Source organism: Salvia hispanica, chromosome 1 (assembly GCF_029641045.1).
Source record: "Salvia hispanica isolate PSC_SH4W2 chromosome 1, Shi_PSC_v1, whole genome shotgun sequence".
In the NCBI taxonomy this organism is placed as follows: Eukaryota; Viridiplantae; Streptophyta; class Magnoliopsida; order Lamiales; family Lamiaceae; genus Salvia; species Salvia hispanica.
Window position 1 is genome coordinate 21,570,687 of NC_142692.1, and position 19,501 is coordinate 21,590,187.

Here is a 19,501-nt window from a genome sequence, read left to right on the forward strand (position 1 = left end):
ATTAAAAGTGGGCCAAGCTTATAACATAATTTATGACAATTATCAAAATAATGTAAAAGATAGTTGAAATGTATACATTAGGCTGGGGGGGACCGCAAAATGCTTGAAATGAGACAATCTATAGCTTTGACAAGAATATAATATTTCTGTATTCATTTCAATAGTATTATTTGCCAATATGCATTTGTACGTATGTGATCCCCAATATTGATCCAGTCGAAACAACACTAGTCATATTCATATATGAATCATTCTCTCTCACACAACCATCAAAGTTGATACATATATTATTGATTGAAAAGTCATATTTTACAATACAAATTCCAATAACTACAGAAAACATCACATAATTTCAATTATATTTTGCTGGAATAAGGGATTACTGACATTGCAGATACTATCAAGTTATGCAATAAAGTGGTAGCAACAATTGTCTCATCAAAATAAAAATAAAAATATTCCATACATTTAGTAGGCCCGTGATTTGCGATTCTTTATCCAAATAGCCCTATTTAAAATTAGTAATATGTTCTTGCTCAATAAAAGCTTATTTTTTAGACAAATTAAATATCGAAATTAATATGTACACTAGTATCCAATACCACCATCATTCGTTGCCCGCTTATAAGGCAATATATTAATTTGTTTCTTCCAAATAAGTGAATTTAACACACACAAAAGGCCATGAAAAACTATAAATTGATCATTTCAGTTTTTACCAGCATTTTGCAAAAGGGCTAGACTTATAGGCCACAAATAACAAAAATTAATTAGTCAAACATTGACACCTCTTTTTGCTAAATTGAATCGAAATATAAAAATACCAAAAAACTCGTTACCAATTTCGTGCAGTGTGTTTGTCCATGTAAAACAGAATTGGGAGAATGGGAAGAAACAATTCAAAGAGAGCAGCAGAATGCAGCAAAAAATGCGGCCCTCGGTGAAAAAAGACAAAATTAATTTGATTTTACATATGGTAAAATTGTCTCATGCACCGGTTAATTTTGGCAATAACGCCCATTTATTATCTCTAGAAGATAATATTGCCATGTTATTTTGACAGCTACTGATGCTCTCACAAAACATTATCATAACCAAATATATGTTTTCGTGTGTAAGGACACAACAGTTGATAATATATTTGGACCACAGAATTTTGAGAATTCTCAAGCATCACTAAAAAAAATTACACAGAAATAACTCAATAAGGATGCAATTATTAGCATTTGGAAATTTTTAAAAATATCTATAATTTAGGATGCAAAAAATACGTCTCTAAGTTGAGAGCAAATTATTTTAATATTTTACTTTTTTTCAAACGCTTCTATTTGTTTCCCCTATTTTAAGTTGGGGCACCAACAATAAGGACAATTTATGAAGCGTTGATGGTATAATTAGACATAAATTAACGTCGTATACAACATTAAAAATTGTCCTTTATCTTTTTTTTAGTGCATAAAGCATCCCATGTATAGCAACACTTACAAAATTATCAAATTTGCATGGAATTTTCCTATTTCGTGTTAATATATCATGTTGAGTAAAGACTTATGTACTAAGATAGAAAAAAAAAACGATGAAGACGGTAAAATAAACAGGAAGATATCATGCAAGTATGCAACCAAATACTGCGAGATTCCCTAGTTTTTAATAACTGACTAACATACTATTGTCGGATTATATTTTTTGGGAAAATGCACTAACACTTAAATAAATTGATTCATTTTCTTTTCATACAAGAGAAGTTGTGGAAGTCCTTTATTTTATTTATTTATAATTAAATGAACATAAATTTAAATTTAAAGATGGTGACTTTAGTCTCAAACATTATTAAGCTCTATACCGCTTAGCCAACTCTTACGCGGAAGCCCTTTAATTCTTATGCATGGGTCCACCACACACCGACACACACAAACATATGTACGTATATGCAGCATATACATTAATACATACAACATTCATGAATCATGATAATGGGGCATATATGCACATCCATGGTTGCAGGATGTATGGTGCTATTGTAATGATATGGTAGGTGTGGTGTTGGAATTTGGAATTGAGAATTGGGATGATGTATGTTATGATTTAAAATGGGATGAGGAATCATAAGACGACAGACATGCTCATTCTGAAATGATGCTAGATCCGCATTAATAGGCACAAACACATATTCCTAAAAAAACTTGTAAGAATTGCCCACTACCACCACCTAAAATACACCTTCGTTGACTTCACAGATTTGGACAAGGGTGTCACTCGTCTAAATATTTAATTTGGACAAGGGTGTCACTTGATCTTCTTTATAAAAATTGGATCTTGACAATAGCTAACTAGTAGTTAATTGGTTTGTAAAGATAGAAAGTTAATGGAGTTTCATTTTACTCCATCGACTAAGTTATTTGAGTCGTATTTCATTGTTCCAGCTATTTGAGTCATCTCTTCTTCTTTTTTTTGACTAAAAACACAACGTATAATTTCACCTATTTTATTCTTTCTTTTACTTTACTCTCTTCTCTCTCTTACTTTATTTTTCCCATCTACTTTATTTAATTCACTAAACACAACTTTTTTAAATCTCATGCCGAAAAATTGATGATAGAAAGAGTGGTTCATTAAACTTATATTTTGGTTCTCTTTTTATATTAATTGGGATATTATTATAAAATTTTATTTGTATTTGCTAACATTCTTTCAAATCCTTTGTAGTGAATTTTGAAGGGGTTGGGTTCTTTTCTGATTGAACTGGATCAATTCTCTGTCGAGATAGCCCAAGTTTAAAGCCTAGATATTATGGATCCTTAAACCCTTCAAAGTGAACTTTGAGGGATTGTGCCTTTCATGGATCAGGTTGGACCAATTTTCTATCAAACTAGCTCAAATTTAATGCCTAGATATACTGCTGAGTTTCTTAAATTTAGCCTGCAATATGCTATTCGCTTTGATATCATAATAAAAAAAAATTCATAAAATTTCATCCTAAAATAATTGGTGATAGAAGAAATGGGTCAAAAACTTATACAGTTATATTGGTTTTAGTTCTCCCTTTACACCCTATCATTATAATTATTTTTGTTTTTATTAGGTATGTGGGGTAGGTTGCATGTAATGTTTCCACATTTAGATTGAAAGACGAAAGATGATTGATTTTATTAGGTTATAAGTAAATGTTGGTATCTACACAATCAATATACGAAGGCAAAAAACATGGTTACATTAATAAAATGTAGCCTCCGATTATTCAGAGTTTTCCAACTATTCATTTTGATTTAATGTAACTAGGGTTGTCAATCAGATTAATCTAGCAGGTTTCGGGCTAACCCTACTCATGTTTCGGGTTACGATTTTTATTGGGTTATAAATATTTAACTTTAGCCCTAAATGCTCAATTTTGGCCCATCCCAACGGATTAATTGAGTTGCGATCGATAAAATTAACATGTGATCAATGTGATAGATAATGATGAAAATTGGTTATATTTATAGGATGTATGTGACATTGCCTACTTGGCCGGCGGACGATTGGGTGAGAGGTATTACAAGTTTTGTTATAATATTTTTGAGATATTTGCTTAAACTCAAACATGATTAAATAAAATTTATGATTTGTATAAATAAAATAAAACATAAACATATTTCGAGAAATTTTAAAACATATTTTAGAAATTAAAATATTTTGTTACAGTGAATATGAAATTTCTAATTTATTTATATATTATTATATTAATAAATTTAACTATGTATATTTAATATACAATTGAAGGTTATTAATTTTTTTATTACTATTTGTATTATAAAAATTATCAATGAAATGTCGAATTATGTGTCAATCTAAGAAAAAAATATATAATAGTTGTACTTAGGTTCAACCCACCGAACCAGTCTATTGGGTTCCAAGTCATTCCTATTTGAATTGCGAACTAATCGGATTATAATATTCTAAACTTACATACTATTCAGGTCAGTCTATGAATTGCTGACTGCACTGACATCCCTAAGCCGTAACCTCCAAATTAAATCAATTAGGAGACAACATTGAAATCTTCAATTTTGCATTCACGGAAGCTGGCAACATAAAACCACATTCGAAATTACAATTTACAACTACGTACAAATTATAAATGGATCTATGAGTATATTTCCGGCTAATAATATCGACCTGTCCTTTAATCTTGTCAACCACTTTTATAAATGCTGCTAATTATATCGGTTGCAGAATTCTGTGGTCTACATTGACCATTGTTTAATAGTACTTTGAATTTTCAAAAAAAAAAAGAAATCTCATTTCTACAAAAACGATAATACAGTTTGCAAGCCATTCGATTTTTAAGGAGTGTCCTCCAAACTCAAGAAGTCCGTGAAAGTAACACTAGCTACTTCATATCAATTGGTTTAATTTTAGTTACAATACACATACACACATAGTAATATCATAATTAAAATTGAAAATAATATTTTTGCAAAACTGAAACCAATATCAATTTTATGATATCAAAGTACTATCATGGATGCCACGTGATCGAGATATCCAAATTTTATTAATTATGTTACCTATATCCACGAAAAATAGTCATGTTTTTCCATTTTGGGTTATGCTCGTCCTAAAAAATTAGTCTCGATCTAAGCATAATACTTTTTTCTCTCTATGGGGACATGTGTTTTATTTCCCACTGACAATACTCCAACCACATTTTTTCATCATCTCTCTTTTACTTTACCAATTTTGAGCCATTAAAACTAGAGGTGCCCAAGGTTTACGGTTCCTACGGTTAACAACAAAATCGTAACCGGTTGTTAAAAGTTCGAACCGAAACCGTGATAATTTACCTGAATCGAAACCGTCGATTTTAGAACCGTGGTTCGGTTCAGGTGCGAAAATTTCAGAACCGAAAGAATCGGCGGTTCCGAGCGAAACCGCAAAAAACCGTGAAACCGCCCTGGAACTGCAAAAAAACGCTGAAAACCGGCGGTTCAGAAACGTGAAAAACCACCAGAATGGTTCGAAACCAAAACCAGAACCGCGAAACATCCTCACTGTTTGGTTCTGGTTCGGCAATTTCCAAAAATCGAAACCGTAACCCCCGATTCCGGAACCGTGGGCACCTCTAAGTAAAACATGTGTTATTTATAATCAAAACTATTTTTTATGGAGTTAGTAAGATTTAAGAGTAATTTTGTTAATTAATTTATCAATGAGTTATGATAATATTTTCTAGTTTGGTCACATTTTTTTAAAAATAAACTACAAGCAATGCGTTGTCACTTTGTACTGTTAGAATATCTAAGTATAGATCACATGGACAATAAATGGAGTCGATGGCTCTCTCGGAGTCTTTTATCTGAGATCTCAGGAGAAGTGAATCAAGTTGACCCTTGCGAACAACTTGGTGGAATGCATAGGCCGACCCCATCAACTCCACCATAGAACTATGTTGAATAAGCAGAATGCATAGTAGTCACTCATTCTTTAAACCAACGTTGTTAATACCAAAGAGTTAGGAAAAGGGGCTCTTCGTTCCTAGTTAGGCAAAGGGGTCTTCAGAACCACAAGAATTCTTAGTTAGACTCAACACCTTTTCGGTGAGATTTGAGGAGTTGCTTTTTGAAGAACACAATACAATGAAAGTTGTAAGTTGTGTTTGAGGAGGAAGGAGGGGGCTTATTGTCTATCGTTAGCCTCTATGGTAGAACAAGTTAGAAGTATGAGAGACAATGGTTTACCATGCGGCAGATATAGAGCCTTATTTATCCGGCGGTTCGATTCCGCTTATTTCCAACTCATGAACTTAGCTTATACAGAGCTATATGAAAATTATAACAACCAATTTTTCCAATTCAGCGGTTCAATCTATGATTTATCATTCATGGACATTGATAAGATCCATCCATTTTGGAACACCTTACCATGGAATAAACTTATTTGTAATTTATAAGGGTGAGATTCAAATTAGGAAGAGTTTAGTAATCGATGAAATAATATAGGTACCTGAAAATCCTAAAAATAAGCATCGATTTAGAAATTCCAGAATAGGGCAACCTTTTGAATTGTTGTTGAATTCATGGGCAGGCAAGAAACATCTTAGTAGCAAAACGAGAGCAACCTAACCGTGAAACGGGGTAGCGGGAGAACAATACAAGTGTGGTGCTGCTAAGCGAAGCAGTCTAAATGTTGCACCCTAAATGGTAAAAGTCTAGTAGTCGAAAGTCTCACTAGCTTATGCTCTGACCCGAGTAGCATGAGACACGTGGAATTGTTAGAATTTGTATACTAGAAATCACCTTTCGAGTGATTGAATACTATAAAAACTCTTATTTTATTTTCCAAGGAATAAAATAGATTATTTTTGTCATAATGTTGTTATGTTTTACATTTAATGGATGTTTATTACATGTTAAAATGTACTATAAGTAACCTAACAAAGTCTAAGTCTTTTTTAGTAAACCGGTTGTGGGCGTCGTCCACTTTAAGGTAACACGGTCAGTTCTGAACAAAGAAAAGAAGAATTTCACAACCTAGATAGGCTTAGACTACCTATCATGAACAGTTGCAATGTCAGTCCGCATATTTCTAAGTCTTACTGAAATAAGATGACATTGGTGTGGTATATCATTTGACTTACCAAATGGTGCAGGTTTTTCGCAACCCAATAAACCTGGTATATTGGGTAGTGGTGATTTATATCTAGCGGTGCTAGGATTGCATTATATTGAATCGTGCGCGAGGTTAGTCTCGTTTGATAACGTCCTCAAGAGAAGCTCGAAATAAGGTTTTATTATTCGATACCTAGCTAGTTGGAGTTTGATTACTCTATGAATAATAAATGAGCATTTCTCGCTGAGTCCACTATTGGAATTAATAAGAGATTAATTAATTAAGTCCATAGCAGACACTAATTAATTAATGGATGTTTCTATCTTAAGCGCGGGAAATAAATAACAAGCAATGGAACTCGGATTACTTATAATTTCGGAGATGGATGGGGAGTGCAATATTACTTTTGTAGTGGCTGCTCGTAATATTCCAATTAAAAGCTTATATTAAATTGGGGTTCAATTTAATTAGTAAAAAGCTAATTGGAGGAGCCCATATCTAAAACCTTCAATATGTGACTTAATATAAATAGGAGAATAAAGGAGACAGAAAATACACTTTATTTTCTTCCAAAAATTTTCGTCCCTCTCTCCCGTTCTGTGAGGGATGATTTTTCTCCTCCGTGAGATAGGTTTTCCGTCTTCTTTATTTAAATCCTAGTATACTGGTGAGATCAGCCCACCCTATATCAGTTTACAGTTCGGGAACCAGACAGAAGAACTGTGGTTTAGTACTGAAGATCTTCACGTGGAGAAGGCGCTAGCTATCGTCGATTCTTTGGAGAATCATCAAGGTAAAATAGGTAAACCATAGAAAAGCATGTTTTAGGTTTCAATTATTCTAAAGCATGATTTATTTGAGTTATGAGCATGATACATGTGATAATTGCGCGAATAGAATTTGTCTAAATAATTAACTAAATAGGTTTTGATTATCTAATTTATTTGTATGTGCTTTAAACATCGCACGCTTCCGCTGCCAGTCCCTTCAATTGGTATTAGAGCCAGTCTTTGACTCTGATTATTTGAATTTAAATTTTGAAAATTCATGTTGCGTGTGTTTTGATTTTGAAGCATGTTCTTGTATTTAGTTTTTATTATTTTATGTATGATGAACTCAAGAACAATCGAAATAAAGAACTCAAATATTTCGAACGCACGAGCCGTGCGATCCGTCGGCGCTTGCGCCGAGACGGATCGCACTACATGCGATCAAAGTAGGGTTTTCGAGCGAGTGGGAGCGAGGGAGGCGATCACACGGTGACGCGCAAACAAGCGTGAGCTCGTGCATGCTGCCGGTGAGACCGCCGGTCTTGGCGAACCCTGGAGAAAGCGGCCGATTGAGTGGGAGCATCGGAGCGATCATGCGGCGACGTGAAAACGAGCGTGGGCTCGTCCACGCCGCTGGCAAGACTGCGGTGCCGATCTTCCCCAGCCTCGACGGTGGTGGAGCGAGATGAAGCTCGCTACTCGTCCGAGAGCAGCGGATGACGTTCCGTCACGAAACCCTAACCCTATTCGAACCCCAGCCGCACGATGCCAGACCGGAGCGGCACCGCCGGGTGCGGTTGGTGCTGGTTCACGCGAGATTGACGACGGTGGAGGGGAGTTGCCGGAGAAGTGTGGCAATCTCTGCATGGCGAGGCGACATCGACAGAGGGAGAAATCGGCGCTTTTTGTGCCGGAGAGGGAGAAAGGAAGTAGCCGCGCTGTCGCGCGGGCTACCGCCGGTGGCTGGACGGCGAATTTTCCGTTTCGGCGAGTCTACGTCGGCATATTTTCATCGTCGTCGTGCGAACCTCGATCGAAGAGATAACGATGATTATTTATATTTTAATGATTATTTAAAAGAGAATACAACCATTTTGCAACAATGGAGAGAATAATGTAGAAAAGAGTATTCTATGCATTATTCTCTCTCTTACTTTAACTATTTTATACTTCATCCGTCCCGTAAAAAGATATGCACTTCCATTTTCATCCGCCCCACAAAAATATGTGAATTCCGTTTTTGGAAAGTTATATCATTTTAATAATGTAGGTCCCACTATCCACTTACATTACTTTAACTATCATTCTCCTCATCTCTCTTACTTTATCATACTATTCTCCTCCTCTCCCTTATTTTACCAATTTTGTCTTAATTCTCGTGTCATACCCATTGCACATATTTTCATGGGACGGAGGGAGTATCATTTTACCAAAATGAGTGTGAAAAAGAAGTGTCTCGCTTATCTTAGGATAGAGAGAGTAGAAATTGTGTAGTTGATGGTGGGACCTATAAATGATAAAGTAAAAGAGAAAGAGAAAAATGTTGCCATAAATAGATATGGACTAAACCCTAAAGAGATATGGACTAATTATATGAGACTGTCGAAAAATGAAATATGACCTATTTTTTATGAAATGGAAGGAATATATACTTCATTGATAAGAAAGTATCTTAATTTCGTTGATATATAATTAAGTAGATATTGCATATTCGCTCAGGGATGTATTAAGATGAAAACTCTTGTTAAAGTGACAACGTACCATCAACCTCGTGTTGCCACGTAGCACGTTGTCCTGCAATATTCATTAGTGGGCGTTTTAGATGGATTGCAGTGTAGATTGTTGAGTATTGCATTATAGGCATAGAACACGTGCCCGATTAAGAGTCACACTTTGACGGAGGGAGTATAATTTAATCATATGTATTTTCATCGATAAGAAACTAATTTCGTTGATGCATAAATTTCAAATTTAGTAAAATTTTCAAACTAAAGGAAGAATGAACATCTAAGATTTTTTTGGGGTGAGGGAAGGGGGGCGTGGGTCCCATGTAAGAACACACCCCGTGATTCCCGACGCAAAGGCAGGTAAAATTGCATCAAGATTTGAGAAAATGCAATTTAATAAATCAGGGTTGCATGCATGCATTTATCCTCTCAAACAGAATATATGTCCTCATGATATCTACTGCTAATTAATTTAACTACTTCTCTGTGTGATAGGGAATTGGGATTGGTTAATCTATTAAGTTTTTTTTTTCGAGTCGGAAATGTAGGATTCCGATTCGTACCTTAAATCCTTAATTCTAACTTTTATATATAAAGATCATGATGAAGTATAATATAATAACGCAACAAACTTACAGGGTTTGTGATGAAAATTAAAAATAAAAAACAGATCAAAATCTTTTATAGAAAAAAGAATAAATCGGTGGAAAAAAGAATAGCATTGAAGGACCACTACTACTTGCTGGAAAATTACACATTGAATAAATCAACAGTAAACGAGAACTAGAAGTTTTCAAATGTCACAAATGTCAAAGAGCAGGCAAAATTGAGGAGCATTTCAATAAGCAATGGTGTTTGAAATTAGAATCTTTTGATATTGATGGAATACATAAAAATGGAGGAATTCCCATCTAATTAGACAAAAGAAATTGGTGTTTCAAGACTTGTTTCCCCAAGTAACAAAGAGACAACATTAACAAAAGTTAAATTTGAACTTACTCAGACCAATTGCCTTCTTTAATTCTAGGTCTCCGCGATTAAATTTTCTCATATTTTCCAATTATTTTATTTGTAGAGTCACAAATTTCTACACTTTGGAGTCTGCGAAACTGTATAAGATGACACGATCAATAATTAAAAATATAGCATATATTAATCAAAGTCCGTGGGAAAATTTTACTTTTTTTAAAAGGTCGAGAATGGCCATGAACTGGCTTCACATGAATGCATACCTTCTTCACATCTCCATCATGAATTGATGCATCCATACACACATGGACTTATACATGCACAATTATACTACTATATGTTTACTAATTAACAAGATTCCCTTTGATTTTCAATACATAAATTATTAGTTTTAGAGGTACAAAGAGAGGAGAGAGAGAGAGAGAGACTAAGAACAAAGGGAAGTCTTTCATCTTCCTCTTATAAACATTCTAGGGTTTCTTCATTCTTCAACCTTCATAATTTTCTCTATGCAAGAGTTGTAGATCAAGATTCTACACCCTATTTTTGTTGGATCAATCTCCTTTCTTCTCCAACATGGATATCCTACGTGGCAGGATGAATTTTCATGATCTTGAGGTTGTAAGCAAGCCCTAGCTCAGCTTTGTATAGATGGATCATAGGAGATAATAGTAGTTATGTGTATCCCATTTTCTTGTGTAATTTTGTGAATTCAAGAGACAAAAAAAAGTCCAAAAAAATGGAAATTAGTGAAAAGGAATCTACGGAAACAAGCCCTTGTGAGATACTAGATGAGAGCGAAGAGCAAAACGAGAGCTATGAGGCGAAAGATGGAGGGAGCTCGAGCAACAGCACGGTGGAAGAGAGTGGCAAGAAGCCGCCGGTGAGGCCTTATGTCCGATCAAAGATGCCGAGGCTGCGATGGACGCCCGAGCTCCATCTCCGCTTTGTTCACGCAGTGGAAAGACTCGGAGGCCAAGATAGTAAGTCTACATAATTAATTTCAATTTTTTTTTGTCATTTAGATTAGTTTTGAAGAATTAGTATTAGAAGCGATTTGAGTAGTTGGAAATGTTTGATTTTGATCTCATCATATTGGTTTCTGGTGCAGGAGCTACCCCCAAATTAGTGCTTCAATTGATGGGAATTAAAGGGCTGAATATTGCTCATGTCAAGAGCCATTTGCAGGTGAGTGTTAGTTCATATAATTAGTACTGATTAAATCGGATGTAATTAAAAATAATTAAAATCCTTATGATATTCCAGATGTATAGAAGCAAAAAGACAGATGAATCCAACCAAGGTACACTTCTTGTTTCTGGTTTCGATCTTTTTTTTTTTCCGAGTAACAATTCACACTCACACCTGCTTGATGTCTCGCACAGGGCTAAAATTCATGGAAGGTGTAGATCGGAATGTATTCAATCTAAGCCAACTCCCTCTTCTTCCAAGCTTTAATCAAAGGATGAATTCCAACCTCAGGTACTAATGGCATCTGCAGAAGTCTGACTACTGGTAGAATGGTTAATGTCAGATCCCAATCTCGGGTTCAAGTCACTATGGCAAGGACTTTAAAATTTATGTCTATCCACTAAAAATGCTCCCTCTTCTTTGTGTGTGTGTAATTTTTTTCTTTAGGTTTAATTACTTTCTCAAAAATGTTAGCCACTAATTCAAGATTTGTGCCAAAAACCTAAATCTTCTTAAGGTATGGAGATCCCACATGGATGCACAACTCAAGAACCATAACAAGACAAGGATTCTACACAGAAACATTCTTGAGCAACCATTACACTAGGCCAACGAATCTCAATCCTCTCAGCCCTAGATTCCCTTCTCTCAACCGAGGGCAAAACGAGGAGCACGAACAAGGGCTACTGCATAAGCAAGAACTCTGGCTTGGTCAATCCAGACAAAACCCTATCGAGATAGACTCATTCAAGCTGCAAAAATTTCAACAAAAAAGCCACGAAAGAGAGAAATTAGGGCTTGGTAAGAGAAAAGCATCGGATGCTGAGCTCGATCTTAACTTGTCGCTAGGGCTCGAATCAGGAAACGGTGATGATGATGACGAAGAAGAAGAAGAAGATGATGATGGTGATAACAAAGAATTAGGGCTATCGCTCAACACGGTTCCGGAAGCTTCCAAGGATGTGATGAGGAAGAAGATAAAGGGTGATTTTGCAAATGTTGGTGATGAGAAAGCAATAGGGGCGAGTACTCTGGATCTGACTCTATGAATGTAGGTGAAAAATTCTAAGTGAGATCTTGAGGTACTTGTTGCTTATGGAAATTTAAATTATTACATGCATTGATGATTTTATGATTGTCTTGTAGCACCAACATTTATATGCTAATAACAATATATAGTAGTACAAAATGTGTTGTTTCTCACTTTTTGGTTTTTATGTTGTTTGGTTTGGCAAATTAATGTTTCTTGGGATGGTAAAAGGCTTTTTTTGTACTACCAAAATTTTCTCAACTGAAAATAAAAAAAATTGGGAAAAGTTAAGTTGTACTGATATCAGTCTAGTGGAATATTTGTAGTTTTGATTATTCAAATCATAATATGGCTTTCTAAATGTGCTAGAGTACTCATTTCTGGGGATTATGGCCTCGTCAATATATATGTTGGAATTTATTGTTTTCATGGATAATATTGTATATAAATCTAAATTAAAAACTTTATCCTTGTTATCTCTTGGAAAATGGTGCGGTGATGATACATTTAAACGAAGATAAATAGGTGAATAACCATTTATATTCAACCTCTCTGTATAGGGATATGAAAGATGATAGTATCTAACTAAAGGTGGATATTTATCATGCTCACTGAAAACCACATTTTTAGAGCCGACATCATTGCATTAATTGGACATCAATGAAATTATGATTGTGTAGTGAAAATGAAATTTTTGGTTCTTAATTTGCTATGTTATGTAATCCTCTAACAAAGAGATGCATTTTACAGTAGATCTTCATAATCTAGTAGTTCTTCATTCTCATAACTAACTGTCATCGGTAGCGTGCGTTATATTGCTAACTATTTATATTGTTAACTCATCAATGTAGTGTATTAAAAATGTTAATATGGTGACATTAAAATGTCAACACATAATATCAACATAGTATTATATTGAAGTTCAACAAAATCATGTGTTGACATTTTAATGTCATCGTGTTGACATTTTTAATACATTGCGTTGATGAGTTAACGAGTTAATAACTTAAGAAAGTTAGCAATTGATCACACCCCGTCTCCTGTGTATATATAATAAACTTAAGTGTAGGTTTTGATGAGCATCAGTTAACGTATATTACGTTTTAATTAGTATATATCCAAGGATTGAGATTTTGATCTTATCTAATTTATAATATTTCATAATAAATTTTCCAATGCATGCACACGGTTTTAGCACAAAACCTCGTAATATTAGATTTTTTTTTTCTTAACTACACAAGTGTTTGCGGGGAAGAACATGGCTATATTTTTTTCTAGCTATCATATTTATAGCATGAAATAAATGTAAAGATAGACAAAAAAACAGAAGAAAGATAGACAAAAAATGAAAAGAATATAAAAAAATTCATAAATGCAAAGAAGAAGAATTAAAGGTAAACTGGAAATTAAAAGAACAAAAAGAAGTACTAGTAGAATGATAAAGTAGAAAATTAAAAAGGCAAAATAAATTTTCCAATGCATGCACACGGTTTTAGCACAAAACCTCGTAATATTAGATTTTTTTTTCTTAACTACACAAGTGTTTGCGGGGAAGAACATGGCTATATTTTTTTCTAGCTATCATATTTATAGCATGAAATAAATGTAAAGATAGACAAAAAAACAGAAGAAAGATAGACAAAAAATGAAAAGAATATAAAAAAATTCATAAATGCAAAGAAGAAGAATTATAGGTAAACTGGAAATTAAAAGAACAAAAAGAAGTACTAGTAGAATGATAAACTAGAAAATTAAAAAGGCAAAATAATTGGCCCATGCAGGTTTCGAACCTGCGACCTTCGCGTTATTAGCACGACGCTCTAACCAACTGAGCTAATAGGCCATTACGTTTAAATTTATCCGAACACATTAGATAACTTATTAAAATCTTACATTGGTAAACTAAAATGGTGGCGTTCATTACTATTGAATAATATGATTACGCATTGGATAAGATGTAGCCCACGCATCTAATCCCACTTTTAAACTAGACTTGCCAATTATTCTACCACTCAAATTATAGCATTAATACCGTTCCTTCACCAGACTTCCAAGTATATATGTAATATGTTTCGATTTTAAATTAATGTTTCAAAATCAATTTATTAAATTCTGTTTTTTTCCCCATTCTTATGTTAATTTTAGTTAAAAGTGACAAAAACGAAAATTAGAGGAATAAATCACTAAAGGTTGATTAAAAGTTGAGTTTGTTTCTTCTACTTGAATTTTGTCCTTGCCCCAAATTCCGTGGTTATATACTATATATTCATAGACAAGTCATCAATAATGCAGTATAAAAAGTGGATGCAACAGTGTGATCACCTATTTTTGTATATAGTTAGGGCATATAATTATAATTAGTTCTGTCCTAACCCTCCTTTCCAGGCTAAGCATAGTTGAGTTGGCCTAATTTGCTTATATTTAATGGTTAGACCTGGGACCTCTCCACTACACTATTACGTTAATTAACCTCTTTTTATGCCCTTCATTTTTGGGGTAGGCGTGTACATTACAATTGACATACACCCTAACTAATCCAACTAGATTCATAGATTTCAGAATTAAGAAAATGTTTTACTCTTTCGTTCTATAATGTGTTTTAATTGGAAATATATATAGTATCATCTTGTACACTACCACTATAAAAAAAAAATTGTAATTTTGTTCCTTCTAATCATTAAATTTTGATGCCAAACAGTGTTAATACAATTCTAGATCTAAATTTGAAAAGTCGTCCTCTTTAGGGAAACTATAAAATCTATATGCGTTTATTTTCAACTCTATTTCAAATTAGGTTACAAAATAATACATGCGGCTTATAAGTAGGAAAATGTAGTATTAATTGCATACAGTATGCAAAGAGATGTCACTATAAATTGAAGGAATCAAATTCTAAAAGTAAAGCCTGCATATTCTACACAAACAGTATCTCCATCAAGCATCTTCCATCAAAATCACCACTTTGATTCCAAACACCACCAGATTTCATTTTCATGCACCATTTTTTCACAATGCAGAAACCTACATCCACCCACTTTTCTTTATAAATGCTAGCATTTTTCGTTGAAAAAAGAACAAATTAATCACACTATTATTCACCATGGATAGCTCCCAAAGTGATGATCCCATCACGGAAAACAGCCCAACCAACAAACTCGAACTCGGCTCGTTTACTCCGAGCCCTTCCATGATGACTAAGGAAATGAGGAAGAAACGAGCCGCGGTTCTGATATGCATTTTTAAAGGGACAGAAGGCGAGCTCCGCGTGATTCTTACTAGACGATCGATGAAGCTGTCGTCTCATCCAGGTTAATTTCCTCTCTCACTCTCTCCCAACCACTCCTAGCTACTAGCAATAGAAAAACTTGTTTTTTATGTTATAAATAAATAAATTGTTGTGTTGTAGGAGATGTAGCATTGCCCGGTGGAAAGATGGACGAATGTGACGTTGATGACTCTGCAACTGCTCTCAGAGAAGCCATGGAGGAAATTGGTTTGGATCCGAATCTTGTCCGGGTCGTGGCCAATTTAGAGCCATTCATTTCATCGGTAGAGTTTTACATTTCAATCTCGTATTTTATCAAAATATGAGAATGGTAGACGATAAGAAATAGAGGATCTTGCGTTTGCAGAATTTACTAAGGGTGGTGCCGGTCGTAGGGGTGCTATCGAGAGTGGAAGATTTCAAGCCGGTGCTTAATTCAGATGAAGTTGATGCTATATTTGACGCACCATTAGCAATGTTTCTCGAGGTTTGCCAATTTAATTTTTATTTATTGGGGTCTATCAGAAATATTTTGCACTGTAATTTTTGGTGAAATCTACAGTGACCAGATAGATTATTGCTGCTATCAAATTCATGGTTCCTAATAAAAATAGTGATTTTTGCACTGTAATTTTTTATTTATTGGGGTCTATCAGAAATATTTTGCACTGTATTTAAAAATAGTGAAAATAGAAGCCTGTGAAACAATAGCGTTACATTTGAGGTCACACCTTTTCAATAGTATTGTGTAATATGATAGTAAGAACTGAATTAAATATAATAGTGAACACAAAAATATACTCTCATAACAGAAAATCAAAATCCGAAATTTACAGATTTCTGAGATTATTGTAGGAAGAAGGGCGCCACAAGTGCTTGGAGAAGGAATGGGAAGGCTGGAAATATGCTTGCCACATGTTCGAGTTCGAATCCGAGCAGGGCAATTTCGTGGTCGGAGGATTGACTGCAAGCATTCTAATTCATGCAGCTTCGATTATCTATCAAAGGTCTCCATCCTTCGATCAAAACCTTCAAGATTTTAGTGAACTGCAGTGGACTTTAACCACTCCTAAATGAAACAAACATTCACAATATTTAACAATATCAAATGTATGTTTGGATTTATGTTCTCTCAAATTGTTACTAGCTTGAAAAGTATGTAATCAATAACATTTTCACACACATCCAAGAAAAAGCAGCAAAAGCAAACATTCCCTTAAATCATCAAATTTATGCATCACATGGATAAGAACAAGATGTCAAATAGTAGTATTAAGAAATGTGATGACTCTCCATCCACCAGTTGAGGTATATTCTTTAGGCACAATATCATCAATTTTTTTGCACCCAGAAAGGGACAGACAATATTCCCTTAAATCATGCATGAGTTCTCCATAAACAACAGCTCCAAACAATGGCCTAATTAATCATAGCTTTCCCAATCCCTCAGTTACCTTAGTAGGAGATGGCAAGCAGGAAGGGGAAGAAGACGGCACAGGGGTAGAGTCGGGAAAGGAAACCGGAACTGGTGTATTAGAAGAAGACATCACTGAGGCACAGGTAGATTCAGGGACAGGGGCAGGCGCGTGGAGAGGGTCCGATGGAATAATGCCGTTTGAAGATGGTTCACTGGACTCGGTGCTTGCACTTTCAGTTCCATGCTCAAAAGTCTCACATTGAGTTGTGTCAGATGCAGTAGTACTATTATTGTTGATATCGTGATTAGCGTTTCTTGACTTGAGTGTATCCACTGTTTCGACAAGGCTCTGCACCCGACGTACCTGGAGATAATAAAAGTTAATTACGGTCCAGCAAGAGAGAATGTTAGTAGAGAAAGCACAAAAAAAGGAGAAAATAAATGAGCATGACAGTCACAAATTGTCAATCTCACAATCAGATTCTGACTCATATGTAAATGTTTGCGATACATAGGTGTCAACATATCCATTAATATTTCGGACTATCCAACAAAAGAACTTCTGAAGCACAAGGAGGGTATGAACTTTGCATACAAACTGTATTTTTTTGGTTAACGCAATGGTTCAAAACCACCAAATCCCTTCACTTTTACAAAGATGTGTGTCCATTAACGGAAATCTACAATGAGCATACCGTGCTAGATAACCATGGAGCGCACATACGTACAAGGTTAAAGAATGAACTGATTTACTTCGTTAGTAATATAATACTGACCTCCATCTTTCTCTTGACTCTTCCCTCCCCTTCAGCTTCAATGCCATCCAATTTGAGCAACTGCCTCATGAGCATCTCAGTCAAATAAAGAAAACCCTTGTCATCAACCTTCGTTCCACCATCAACAACAGCTTGTAAAGCGGCTACCTATTGAAAAGCAAAAGGAGCACATCATTTACCACTCAATCAACCATGGGCTAAAAAGAAGTTACAACGTCTCTATTATGAAGGTGCCAACCTGATCAGCGAGCTTGTCAACCTCTTCCCTGACTTTAGCAACAGCTCCATCTCCTCGAGAGACCACAACGGTTTCCACTTCTTCAGGGATTTTCTGCACGGAAATCGTGTCCTCCACAGCCAAAACTTTGGAACCATCCTTTACACCAGCTTCGTGGAGATGATCATCATCTTCCTTCTCTTTACCTCTGAACAAGAGCTTTAAGGTCTCTGGTTTCAGTCCAACTTCTTGAGCAACTAACGATTTGAGATCACCTGCATCCATATAAACGAATTCGGAACATATACTCAGTAAATGTACAAAGAAAATATTCCATCTGAAGCATTCCACAAACTATGTCCATCGGCTCATACTTTTTTTTTGGGTAAATAAATTTAAATTTAAAGGCCATGCCACGGAGGACTCGAAACTTAGACCTTTTGAATCCTCGAAACTTAGACCTCTCTACCGCTTAGCCAACTCACACACATAAAACCGTGTTGGGTAAACTTTTTATAGTGACTGATTCCACCGTATGCAGCCCCATACTCCAGAAATCCAAGGGTTTTTTTGGAGGAAATTCAGTTCCACTAATGTTGATAAGAGGGTTCGACCTCGGCACCTTAGTCAACAATGTCTAAGCTCCTTACCGCTAGGACAAAGACGAGTCGCGCTATAACCAGCAAGCCCGAAGAAAGAATGAGCCTCGAAGGATCTTTAAACCATAACTTGCCAAACAAAAAGAATATAAAATCAGCATGTACAAAACCCATGGAAACTGACCATGATGAACTCAAATTGCAAAATGAGCTTAGTTTCTAGCAAAGAATGTCACTCCATACACATGTAAGTAATACCAACATTATATGATCAAAAGAAGAGAATAGCCGAGATGAACTCCAAATTAGGGCTCCGCCACAAACACTGATCAATTTCTCCAATTTTCCTATTATTGACAACGGTGAGAATGCACAAATAGACCCAATTTTATAAGAATTACACCATGAAACACACAAAACTGAACCTATAACAGCTCAAAAACACATGAAAATAAAAAATTAAAAAATCAGTAACAACAGATGCAGAACAACACAAAAATACGAAAACAGACAAAAGCATCAAATTTTCACCTGGCGTGTGACGACTGCTTCACGCAGAGGATTGTAAAAATAAAGAAAGAGAAAGGGAAATAGAATACCAAAAGTGGAATTAGAGGGCACGGCAACTTGAAGTTGGTTGGGACCGTGAGAGACTGTGATGTTGTAAATGTCTGAGCCAGTCTCGGACTTCAATTTCAGCCCGATTGCAGCATTTGTAGAGTTCGAATTTAAACCCTCCATCATCGGAAATAGAGCAGATTGCGCAGCAAAGTGTGAACACAAGTTTATTCTGATTTTTTCGAAGCGAGGGTTTAAGACCTTAGAATTACGGTAATGGCGGTTTGACGCGTATAATTACGAGTGGCCGCTGCCTCTGCAGTGCGAGTTGGTCAAGTTCTTACGGTTTGAGCCACTTTTTAAGTCACGCTATTTTGATGATATCTTTGGATTA

General features: G+C 35.3%; 3 protein-coding genes and 1 non-coding gene across 5 annotated transcripts; 2 read left to right on the forward strand and 2 right to left on the reverse strand.

Annotated features, from left to right (window-relative positions):
* Positions 1 to 10,411: 10,411 nt before the first annotated feature.
* Positions 10,412 to 12,448, forward strand: LOC125219948 (uncharacterized). Its single transcript, XM_048122054.2, has 5 exons — positions 10,412 to 11,037; positions 11,166 to 11,242; positions 11,321 to 11,357; positions 11,440 to 11,536; positions 11,763 to 12,448. Exons 1-5 carry the CDS (start codon positions 10,794 to 10,796, stop codon positions 12,292 to 12,294), a joined length of 987 nt encoding a protein of 328 aa, XP_047978011.1. The 5' UTR covers positions 10,412 to 10,793; the 3' UTR covers positions 12,295 to 12,448.
* Positions 12,449 to 14,044: 1,596 nt separating this feature from the next.
* TRNAI-AAU (transfer RNA isoleucine (anticodon AAU)) lies at positions 14,045 to 14,118 on the reverse strand. Its single transcript has one exon. It is a non-coding gene; the product is annotated as a tRNA-Ile (tRNA).
* Positions 14,119 to 15,198: 1,080 nt separating this feature from the next.
* LOC125222859 (nudix hydrolase 15, mitochondrial-like) lies at positions 15,199 to 16,722 on the forward strand. Its single transcript, XM_048125706.2, has 4 exons — positions 15,199 to 15,583; positions 15,682 to 15,824; positions 15,908 to 16,027; positions 16,396 to 16,722. Exons 1-4 carry the CDS (start codon positions 15,376 to 15,378, stop codon positions 16,615 to 16,617), a joined length of 693 nt encoding a protein of 230 aa, XP_047981663.1. The 5' UTR covers positions 15,199 to 15,375; the 3' UTR covers positions 16,618 to 16,722.
* LOC125222858 (BAG family molecular chaperone regulator 4-like) lies at positions 16,214 to 19,382 on the reverse strand. Of its 2 annotated transcripts, none has more exons than XM_048125705.2 (5): positions 19,149 to 19,382; positions 17,972 to 18,225; positions 17,734 to 17,880; positions 16,995 to 17,321; positions 16,214 to 16,556 (listed from the first exon to the last, which is right to left on the reverse strand). In XM_048125705.2, exons 1-5 carry the CDS (start codon positions 19,291 to 19,293, stop codon positions 16,542 to 16,544), a joined length of 888 nt encoding a protein of 295 aa, XP_047981662.1. In that variant the 5' UTR covers positions 19,294 to 19,382; the 3' UTR covers positions 16,214 to 16,541. The 2 variants fall into 2 exon arrangements, with proteins under 2 accessions (XP_047981662.1, XP_047981661.1); XM_048125704.2 differs by having other exon boundaries at positions 16,214 to 16,609; positions 19,149 to 19,378.
* Between the last annotated feature and the right edge of the window lie 119 nt (positions 19,383 to 19,501).